The 12,141-nt window shown below is 39.2% G+C and overlaps 1 protein-coding gene across 1 annotated transcript in view; it reads left to right on the top strand.

Moving 5' to 3' along the window:
- abcc2 (ATP-binding cassette, sub-family C (CFTR/MRP), member 2) overlaps positions 1-11,921 on the top strand; it is a 46,849-nt gene extending 34,928 nt beyond the window's left edge. Inside the window, exons 29-32 of the mRNA XM_006630914.3 lie at positions 598-756; positions 4,535-4,701; positions 6,158-6,352; positions 8,663-11,921. Of these exons, the coding sequence (XP_006630977.3) occupies positions 598-756; positions 4,535-4,701; positions 6,158-6,352; positions 8,663-8,792 (651 nt within the window). The 3' untranslated portion in view covers positions 8,793-11,921. The remainder of the gene's footprint in view (positions 1-597; positions 757-4,534; positions 4,702-6,157; positions 6,353-8,662) is intronic.
- Positions 11,922-12,141: the final 220 nt, after the last annotated feature.

Genomic DNA, 12,141 nt, shown 5'->3' with positions numbered 1-12,141 from the left:
TCAGTTCACTCGGTAACATTGCTCGTTATTAGGAATCTATCTGCCAACTGAGCTTGCAAAGTCCTCGAACCTCTGGCTACTGAAATACAGACCTTTCTAGCATTGGACCTTTTGACTACTCTTTCATCTCGCCCCTTTTTGAAATTGTTTGCCCTGTGGCTTTGTCTGACTGGACTCCGACCTCTAGCCTGGAACTACCAACCACTCTGCTGCCTCGCTCCTCTCGGACTCGTAGCCATCTGACTCTCTCAGCAACCTGCACAGGGTTCATAACTACTCATTCATTCAAACTTGTACTTCAAGATGGGGGGGAAAGGGAGCATGAGCTCGAAACTCACAGATGAACAAGCTAACTGAGACATAATGTTATGGATGTGTTGGGGGGCCTGTGCTACAGATTAAAATTGATATGAGTTATTGCTGCTGTCTAGTTGTAATCTGGTGTGTCACCGCCCTGAGAAACCTGAGGGGGACGGGGGCTGCAGCAGTGAAAATGGAGAGAACAGGGAGAGGGAGGAGGCGTGGCTTGAGACCCGGCGAATCCCTCTCCCCTGGGGCGCTTCCCGCCGGCCTGTCTCACGAGGCTGTTTGTCCCAGATCGGCATCGTGGGGAGGACGGGTGCCGGGAAGTCCAGCCTCACAAACTGCCTGTTTCGCATCATCGAGTCGGCGGGGGGCCACATCCTGATCGACGGGATTGACATAGCAACGCTGGGGCTGCACGACCTCAGGAGCCGCCTCACCATCATCCCGCAGGTACTGTATCGCCCCAGACAGGTCCGCAATCTAGGGTGGCCACAGACAGTCCTTCTTTCAGCTGCACAGCATGCCACAGGCCCAGAACACAGCATTGGAAGTAAAAGCAAAACACAGCAAGACCATATAAATGGTCATGGTCTCTGCTCTCCTCCCCACTGATAGCTGATATGTGGTGAGTGTTCTGGTGCACTATGGCTGCCGTCACATCATCCAGGTGGATGCTGCACATTGGTGGTATTGGAGGGGGGTCCCCATTACCTGTAAAGCGCTTTGAGTGGAGTGTCCAGAAAAGCGCTATATACTGTAAGTGTAAGCAATTGTTGTTGTTATTATTATTATTATTATTATTATTATTATTATTATTATTATTATTATTATTACATGTCAAGGCTTTTATTAGCATACACTGTAAGGAGCTCTATTGTTCCCTTAATATCATCTGAAATACAGACAGCCATGGACCAGCATCTGCTGCTGTATAGGCCAGGACCACTGATCCCTTCAGCTTTGGATCTAAAGGACAGAGTAAAAGGAGGTGAAGTTAGCTGTTTGAGGGAACGGACAGTGAGGGTGAATCTTCTAGTCACATACTTTATCTTTAGCATGGGACCACTTAGCCATCTAATTCACTAAATTGAAAACACAGTCATCACCCAGCTGTGATATCAATTTGTTAAAAGAGAGTGTGGTGTGTCATCCGTCTCAATGCTTAATGTCATATTTAACATGAAAAGCTATGATCAAAGGGTCATATGTGCATGGTAAACCCACTCCAGTTTTTGCAGGTTAAATGATGATAAAGAAAGTTAAGATGTGGAAAAAACAATAACATCACACAATCCACTAAAACTTTTGAAACTTTAAAGAAGGTGATGCAACTGCATAAGGGAGATGACTGCCTGACTCCACTATTTTTTTTCTGCTTTCAACGCTTTGAAATAAGCACCAGCAACTGAGACTCAATGTGAACTATGGTTTTATCATTGTGAATGCCATCCTCATGCAAAGGACATCCTGCTTCTCTGTTTATCGCAGAAGCAAATATCCCAGGCTGCTGAGGACAGAGGTGTTCGTCTGGCAAAGGTGCTGACAGATTTCACAGCAATATAGAGAGGGCGATTGATTTAGCACTGTGACTGGTGCTTCAGAAAGCATTGATATCATCATGCCCTTAAACAGGAAATACAGCGCCTTACAAAAGTATGCAAACTTTTGTACAATTTTTACATTTTTTTTCTGTTTTTTGCTGCACTCATCACTCTTTGAAATAGCAATTAATATACATCATAAGCACAAGCTACAGTACATATTTAAAGCACAAAAAGCAAAGAGAAAGAAGCACACATGATTAATCATGCGAATAACATGAAAGAATAATTAATTTAGGTGCACAAATTTTAGTTAGCTGAATGGTCTCTGTGTGCAATAAAAGTAATTCACTTGATTTCAGAAAAAAATCCACCCATTGCTGTAGGGACCATCTGTCAAGTAGTGAATTTCAAGCAACCAAGGAATGTATAAAACAACTCAGGGTTAAAGTTAGCTTTGTAAGCCTTGGCAAATTCAAAATTCCTTCTGTGTGTCATTGTACATTTATTCAGCTCAGCAAAAACATACAGCAGAATAGACATGATTCTTATTTTGTAGTAATCTAATTTGTGAGTGCAGAAGATATTGATTTTGGCTCCTGCCTTTGTAGCAAACATCTTTCATTTTGTTCCAGACACTACATAGGGTTTTTTTAAGGGACACGGTGTTTGTGTCACAGTCGAAAGAGGCTAGGGAAATGAATGTGTCACAGAGACATTCCCATGCACAGTTGGGGAGATGACAAGATATTTTGTCAGGAGTAGTGACATTTCTTATGCTTCTAATCTGAGCAAGTATGGATTGCAGCAAATCAAATGCTCTTAATCACAGATGAAGTAAGGGTTTTGCACTGCTAAAATGAAAAGACTAGATTCTTTGAACATTAGACATAAAGGTCCGTGTTGGTACAAAGTGGAATTTATAGCTCAAGAACTTTACTGTGAGCTTGCATTAGCATGACTTCAAGCTCTGTCCTTGAAACAAACACAAATGTTCACTTCCTTGGATATGATTAAGGACTCCATGGGATATGTGTATGTATGAATACAAGGAGTATAATTTTCACTTGTACACATCTGAAGTAAAGGCAGATATCAAGATTATTCTTGAACACCTCAGATTTACCACATTCACAGTATCTCCTGAACAAACTAATGATCTAGATGCACCTCTTACACCACAAGAGCTGGAAGAGTGTGAACTCACCCTCACCAGTAGGTAAACTGATGAAGGGGAAGAAGCCTTTTGTGTGGGTGGTGTTTTGCTGTTTTGTTATTCCTGTTCAGTTTCTGAAGATGATTTGTAGGTTGTACAAGTTTGTGACTTAGGAAGCGTGACGGTTACTCCCCAATATCCTTGATGAAGGGTACAAGACAAGACTGTCCTCTCAGCACCCCCCTCCACCACCACCACCTTTTCACCCTTTCCTTCGAACCCCTTGCACAAAATATTATAAAAAGGCATTACATACATACTGTACTTATTGAAATTCAGGACTCACAAATATAATAAATGGTATATGTACTGTACACTGATGATATTTTGCTTTATTTTCTGGTGATTCTAGCTCTCTGAGTTTTGGGCTCTTCCGTTTGCACGATTAACTAGGAAAAGGTCGTTTTTTGTGCCTGTGAAGTCACCTATTATGGTTACAGCCATTGCTTCAGTTTCTTTTATTTGTATCACTGCTGACACATGCACTTATTAAGATATTGAAATTTATAACACATTGTCAAAGACTAGAAAAGAAACTTTGATAGCATATTGCATATTGAGTTGCAGCTAGATTGCATAAAAGAGTCACCACTTTACTTTGAATGCTTTGAATATTTTGAATGCTTTCCAATCTGTGATTACAATGAATACTTTGCCGCAGGTGAACTTTCTGTTTTCAATGCTGCCGCAATCACTTCCTCTAAAATTCATTGCAAATTTCAACTTATTATGACTCACATGTACTGTACGTATTTAGAATGGCAAGAATCACAGAATCAGAATAACTACTCTTCAGCACCCCAGGGATGCTGGAGGTCTTGCCAAACATCCATATTGATTCAGATCAGGACTGAATATAGATCAGGGCTGATCTGTGATTTAGCCCAGGTACAGTTCTCATGTCTGCTGGAAACTCACAGAGGGTACTATGGTACATAGTACCTTGTAAAGATTACAATATCTTTATGATGGGCTGAGTAATTTCTCCTCCCCGTTCATGCCAGGACTTATAATACTCTCTTCTGAGTTTTTTTTTTTATACCTCAAGCTTCATTCATCTCTCATACCTGTGGTGTGACATGGGTTTCAGCTCTTCTTTTACAACCATTGTTGGATCTTTTTAATAATACTGGTAAAATGGGGTTTCTTTCAACAATATTCAATACACTTACTGTATTTCTCACAAAACTCCCTTGTGTTATCAATTTAGAAAAAAGAGTTTATTCCTGTAAGTGTAATGATACACCAGACTGGGAGGTGAATATGGGGAACACTTTGCATCATCACAAAAGTAGTACAGCAGCTCATTTATTTCAAGTTTATACTACTTTACAAAACTTGAATTCTACATTTTTTGCAGGACGTTTAGGGTACTGATTAGTTCTCTGTAGCCTAGATAATGAATGAACCTAAATCTTTTTCAAGTTTAAAGATATTACTTTTATATTGGTGTGTCCATGTGTTTCTCCAGGACCCTGTGCTGTTCTCCGGGACCCTGAGGATGAATATAGACCCATTTGAGAAATTCAGTGACAGTGAGATATGGAGGGTGTTGGAGCTGTCCCATCTGAAGGAATATGTGGACGGATTACAAGAAGGACTCTACCATGAAGTCACAGAAGGAGGGGAGAATCTTAGGTTGGTGAGAGTAGATTTTGTAATATGTCTCCATAAATATTATGCCCAAATTCACCTTGAACATCAGGCAATTAGTTATCTAAATCCACTCGTTTTTGGCTTCATCAGACCAATTCAAAGCTACTCTCAGCTCTTCAGGTGCTGTGCCATACAGAGACTTAGAAACCCTGCAGAAATTCTAATCTTCTAGGGCTAGAATTGAAGGCCATATAAGAAGCTCTGTGTTTATTGTTGTGAAAACATTTAGAAAAAGGAATTCTCTCCATCCTCGCTTCAACCTGTGTATAAAGGGGTTGCTGTCTTTGTTTGCCTAAACAGCCCTTAATAAGTGACAAATTAATGGTGTCCAGACAGATGGGAAGGGCAGTGTATCAGACAGCATTCTGCAGAAGTCCGCTCACTTAATATTCTACACATCTGAGTAGGGCAAGGTGTGAATTTCAGAAACTGGTTCAGGGTACTGGGTGGCACAGTGGTGTAGTGCTAAGCCTTGCTGCCTCACAGAGCTCAGGCCCTGGGTTCAGTTACCCCGAACCCCCAGGCACTCTGGGGTTCTATCTGCATAAAGTATGTGTGGTCTCTCTGTTCCCATGGGTTTCCTCTGGGTTTTCCTCTGGGTTAACTCCTATCAGCACAGTCTAAAAATATACTAGTAGGTTAATCAGTTTTTGGGAACCCTGGCCCTGGTGTGGGTATGTGTGTGTTTGTGTCTGTGTTTGCTCTGGGGTGGACTGGCATCCTGTCCAGGGCGTATCCTGCCTTGTGGCTCTTGCTTGCAGGGTGAAGCTCTGGCTCCCCTGCGACCCTGTACTGGATAAACGAACTTAGAAAAGGGATTGATGGAGGGATGTACTCAGATTACTAATTACTAACCCAATCTATCTTTTTTTAGAATTGTAAAGGACATGTTTAAAATCAAATAGATGAAGTTATTTAGTTTATGTAAGTTTTTTATCTATCTTCTACAGTTACATTATCAAGTAACAAATGTATGCAACAAACCATCATTGTGTTATTCAGCAACAGGCGTTCAAGTAGGGATCTGCGTCAGCATGCATAGGCTACAAAGGAACAGGTCAAGATTCATTCCATGTGGAAAGGAAAAGAAAAGGGACACAACGTTCTGGCTATGGAGCCTTCTTCAGGTGCAAGAGAGAGAGGCAAAGTAGCAGATAACTGAGGCATAAGAGAACAAAAGACAGAGTAGGTAAGAAGGGGCAGAAAGCAGTGAGGAAATTCTTATTACAGACATCCATGGGGGCTTTTTTTTTTAACCAGCTATATTTCTGAAACTGATACCCTGTTTTCTTTCAAGAACTGGCTGAATGAGGTTCTTGAATCTGTTATACTGTACTTGCTACCATACACGTGGGCCCAATAACCTCCTTTTGTTGGTAACTTTGTACATGTTTTCATTCATACTGTCTAATGGGGTGCAATTTATCCTGTTGTATAGCGTGGGGCAGCGGCAGCTCATATGTCTGGCCAGAGCCCTGCTGCGGAAATCTCCTATCCTGATCCTCGATGAGGCCACCGCAGCTGTGGACCTAGAGACAGATAACCTGATCCAGACCACCATCCGGCAGGAGTTCTCCCACTTCACTGTGCTCACCATCGCCCACCGGCTTCACACCATCATGGACAGCTCTCGGTGAGCTTGAAACCTTCAGCACTAGCAGCACAGACTATGAGTACCCACCAGGCATGCCTTACCATGTTAACATATCAGTCGGGACATTTACTGTATAGCAATGACAAACAACCAGCACAGGAAGCACAACAGATCCCTGTTCTATACAGTTTGCTAGGCCAAGCAGAAGGATAATATTTATGACTTGTGTGAACATACTGTACTGCAGGAGCTATTCTGGGTTCATATATATGAGTGTGTGACATTTCTGAAAAAAAAATTAAGACTGAAGAGCTTAATAGAACAGTTCTTAGTTCTATTTTATGAGAAAAATACCCACTCCTTTCTTCAGCTGTACAATAGTTCTCAGAAGACTAGATTGCAAAATGATTTTTTTTATCATTCCCTTTAAGCTCAGATGAGAATCTTTTTTTTTAAAATCACCCCTAATGTTCTTTTCTAATCATACCAATCCCAAACCAGTTCAATTAAACAGTCTTGACAAAGAGGCTGTAGGAACACAGCAGATACAAACAGCATTTCCTACAGCAGCCTTCAGTGTACATTGCTGTACTTTTTGCAACGGCTTTCTACTTTGAAGAAGAAAAGAGATGCTAAAGCAGGGGTCTCCAAGACTGGTGCTGGATGGTCCCAATCCAGATTGGTTTACAGGTCTGTTTTGCAGCCTTGCTGCCACACAGAGCTGAGGCCCTGGGTTCAGTCCCTGGGGTGCTGCAGTATCTGCAGGGAGTTTGTATAGTCTCCATGTTCCTCTGGTTATATACTGTATAAATGAGTTTAGAAAATGGACGGATGGAGGGATGTATTCAGAGTACTAATTACTAACCCAGTCTATCTTTTTTAGACAGTTTACCATGTTAACATATCAGTCTGGACATATACAGCAAACAACCAGCACGACAGATCAGTGTCTAGTAGGATATCCCTGTTCTACACAGTTTGCTAGGGCAAGCAGAAGGATAATGAGTAACACATATACGTTTTTGACCAATTAAGCAAGTAATTTGTTCAATTAACGGAATTGTTTCTTTAATTGTTTCTTAAGGATCTTTAGTTTGAAATAATCATCACTTGAACAAATCAACTGTTAAGCTGATCACAATAATGACCTCCTGTAAGCCTTCTGGACAGGGGCTCTCTGACAGCAGGGTTGGAGGCTTCTGCTGTAGAGCTTTTCCTGAAGCACACAGCACGTGCATGTGGAATGATCCATTGTTTTTCAGACTTAGAGGAACCTAATTCCACTCTTCATTATGAAACAAATGTTACAGTATTATTTTAGATTTTCTTATGCCATCTACCTGTTTTTTGTGTGTGGGGAATCATACTGCATTCATCCCGCTTATGATCAAACTGCAATCCCTGTAGCACCTGGAAAGCCACAAAGGCTGTTGTCCTGATAATCAAGCAAACCCTGGTAATTACCCATGAAACCCCGGCATGGCATACTAAGTCCTACACTGGCATCAAGGGAATAGGAATAGTGAGATAACCCATTTTAGATCCTCCAGTAAGGTCCAATGTGCACTCACAGCACCAGCTGAGTGACATACAGTAGGAATCTCTAATAAATAAGTTTGATTTACCTTTAAACTGTAGTGTAATGACCAATTATAACCAGCTCATGTCAATGGTTTGGCTTGTTTGGTGTTATTAGAGTAGGAGGAAGGAACTGGGGAGGATGTGAACGCTTTTTTCGTTTATAGCTGCTAATGGATGAAAAGACATTTGGACTTTAACATTTATTTTTTCACTTTTAACTTTGTGTCATTTTAGCTTTTGCCTTTCAGACAGACATATACAGTATAGATCTCTCTCTAGCCTTCAACGTGATTAGCTCCTTAAACAGCTGTACTTACAGCTGGATCTTTCAATGTGTGATGTGCCTTGTCTGTCTGGAGGATGTGGTCCTGTGGGACAGTGGGTAAAAGATGACATTTTCTTTAAAGCACAGACTACTTGTGCTCAGAAAATCTCTTTATTTACAATTCTCTCATTTCAAAGAAACTGTGAAGTTCAAGTTGGATAAATGTTTTCAATTTCCTACAGGTTTCAAAAACCTTCTTTTTTGTGCCTATTATTTTATGTTTGTGAGAGGTTCACAGTAGCATCGCTTCAAGAAAGAACATTTGAGCTAAAACTAAAGTCTTTCAAGATTCTAGATGAAGAAGACTACCTACATGCCTACCTTAAATTCTCCATCCCTGAATTCTTTCTCTCAGTTAACACAATATCTTTGATACCTGGATGAGGTTCACAGGACTTTCATAGCAACACTAATTTTAAAGGCACTTGTCTTTTATTTCACAGGGTGATGGTGCTGGATGCTGGGAAGATTGTGGAGTTTGACTCTCCTAGTGTACTTCTTCAGAAGCAGGGCCATTTCTACTCAATGGCAAAGGATGCTGGTCTGGCAACAGCAGAACACACAGCTCTCTGAGCATCAGTCAAAAAGATCCTGGGATGAGCGCATCCCATAGTGTGACCATACAGTACATTCTGCATGCTTACAACACATGGCATACCCAGAACTACAATTCCCAGAAACAAAATTGTACTGTACAACACTGCATTTCATTTTCTTAGATGAATACGTTGTATGGACATGTAAAGAAATATGCACCAGCCCATTTCTATTGTTTTCTGCTTTCAAATCAATTCAGACCACTCCTAATCTCATCACAACTACTTTTTTAGTGTACAGTTTACAGTTACACATAGCCATTGTTAAAGTTTGTTGGCTGCAGTACTGCAACTTTATTCAAGTCATTTTTTTTAGGGAAAAAGAGCTTTGCAGATTTTTCCATTTGCCAAATAGCGATTTAAATCAGAGAGCATTATGTTTACAGGTTGCATACAAAGTTGTCAGCTTCCTTTTACCCACATAAATAAACTACACTTCTTATAGTTTGAAAAGTTTATATGACAAAAAAGTGCAATCTATTACCATCCATTTCTGCAATATCCACTTTTTTTCACATTCAAGTAATGGGCAGGTTCATATTCATTCATAACCTCTGTTTGACATATGATTCTGTATTTCTTCCATTACAATTTCTCATTACAAGATTACAAACCATTTTGTGAATAATCTAGTCCATCAAGAAAGGTTTATCTGATTAATATAATCTCCATCCTATCAAGCGTTGCACTTAATATTTATGTTATGGTTCACGCCACACAAAGCTGATGTTGTTTTCTTATACTGTAGCTGTTTATCTGGATTTTATTTACAGGTTTGTATTCTATTTAAATAATAAAAAATTAAACATCATTCATATGATGTATGTTTTTACATTTTCTGTCTACAATACTGCAAAATGCAGTATTGCAAGATTTCTAAGCCTGTACGTGTTAGAAATTACTTTCTTTGCTATTTCTTTGAACAGCAAATTATTAGATAAGGATTATTACTGTATGTATTCACAGCATACAGCCAATGTGCGTATACTTTATCGTTTGCACTCCAAACCTAAGTGCTACTTGGTACTGTTCTGAAATACAATCAGTCAAAAAGGTCTGCTTTTCTACCAAGCCAAAATAAATGAGAATAGACATTTTGGCTTGTCTACCTTATTTTTTTTTAACTATTAACTAATTGATCTGAGGATTTAATTTGCTAAGGTTTTGAAAGAATGCATGGAATCAGCTTTGAAAACAGAGGTGTGTAGCTCACTACGAACTTCCACATGCCTTTTGTAAACAAGTGCATACAATATTTTTTACATTTGAAATGCACATGTAGTTTCCACATGTGTCCTGTGTTTCGTTTTTCATTGTTGATTCTGAAGACCACTGGGTTGACTGTCATTTACTTTGAGGATTCTCTACTGAGTCATGTCCCCTTGTAGTCTTCTCTATTCAAGATGAAAAATTCCGTTATTTTAGTCTGTCAGCATTCCTTTCAACTCAATGTAAATGTTTGAGCAACAATAACGTTTGTTACGGAGTGACCACAATTGTGCGTAGAATTCTAATTGAGCTATTACAGTACTATGCATTGTACAGTTTTAACATAAAAATACACCCTTGGTTTGCATGACTATTGAAAGACTTTTAATAGTTTCTAAATAATATTCATCCTTTTTGTGAATAAAATTCATGGTAGAATAACATCAGGCCCAAAAGATTTATCTTAGACAGATACCATAGGGTATGTTCTATTAACAGTTTGGCTTGTTAGCTGTTTAATCTAGAAGTTTTTCCGCTTCTCTTATGTGCCTTGTGCTTATTGTTTTGAAGAAAGGTTTCTCTCTTTTTAAGTATTTTGGATCTTAAAAACTTCTTTTTATTTTTATTGGGCTGGGTGTCTCATGAGCCTCACAAATACTAGCTATTTTGATGGGTTTTCATCTGCAAGGGATCCTAAATCAAGCAGAAGCATACAGTTGTATGCAAACGTTTGGGCACCCCTGGTCAAATTGCATGTTTCACTGAATCTGTAAGTGAAAAGACATTAACACAACCTCTGCAGGGTACATACTTAAACATGATATATTTCTGCACCATTACTTTTTATTTATTAGCTTAATTTAACAGATTAAAAAAATAAAACAGTGAATATGGTATGTGCAGACGTGTGGGTACCTTTCTAGTTGATTCAATAATATTTTTTAAGGCCTCAAAACTTGATTGACTTGTTAGGCCTTACATTAGGCCAGGTAAAGACAATTACAGAGTTGAATAAATACTCTGACCCTTCTTACCTCTCAGGAGGTTGTGCCTACTCTCAATAGCCATGGGCTCCTCTAAGCAGCTGACTGAGGACTAGAAAATAAAGATAATTTACTCTTATAAAGATATAAAAAGATATCTAAATGCCCTTAGCTTGGAATTTCCACTGTCAGAAACATCATTAAGAAATGGAAATTAAGGGGAACTCTTGAAATTGAGTCAAGATCTGGAAGACCCAGAAAAATCTCTGCTAGAACTGCTCCTAAAAACAATAAACAATACTTAGATAAGCCAGAAACATTTTGGAACAAAGTGCTGTGGACTGATGAAACAAAAATTGAACTTTTTAGTCACAACCACAAAAGATCAATTTGGAGAAAAACAGGTGAAGCATTTGAAGAAAATAACACCTAACCAACTGTTAAGCATGGGGGGGGAGATCTATTGTGCTTTGGGGTTGTGTAGCAGCCAGTGGCACAGGAAATACTGTTGTACTGTAGGTAGAAGGTAGAGATGGATTCAACTAAATATCAACGAATCAGCTAATGTCACAGAGTTAGTGAAGAAATGGAAGCTGAAATATTTCAGCAAGACAACACACCTCAAAATCAACCATGAAATACAGGAATGAAAGATTAAGGTTTTGTAATGCCTTTCACAGTCCCCAGACATGAATATTATTGAATGTCTGTGGGGAGATCTTAAACATGCAATGGCTGCAAGAAGACCTCAGAAAAATTCTGAACTAGAGAGTTTTGCAAGGAAGAGTAGGGGAACAAATTCCTAAAGCAAGAATAGGAAGACTCTTAGCTACCAGAAACGTTTGGAAGCTGTGATTTCTGACAAAGGAGGTGTTACTAAGTTTCTGACTGATGTGCCCAAATGTTTGCACATGACACATTCACTGTTTTATTTTTTATAATTAATTTATATTTATTTGTATAAATAGTAATTGTGTATTAAAAATTGCAGAAACATCATGTTTAAGTTTATATCTTGCAGAGGTTGTGTGAATTTCTTTTCACTTAGGGATTCTGTGAAACATGCAAACTTTTGCATACAACTGTATAATAAAACAGATGAAAGTCAGAATTCTGATTGCAACAAGCATTATT

The sequence above is a fragment of the Lepisosteus oculatus genome, chromosome 4 (assembly GCF_040954835.1).
Source record: "Lepisosteus oculatus isolate fLepOcu1 chromosome 4, fLepOcu1.hap2, whole genome shotgun sequence".
Taxonomy (NCBI): Eukaryota; Metazoa; Chordata; class Actinopteri; order Semionotiformes; family Lepisosteidae; genus Lepisosteus; species Lepisosteus oculatus.
The sequence above is the reverse complement of the archived record's forward strand: the minus strand, read 5'-3'. Positions and strand labels throughout refer to the sequence as shown.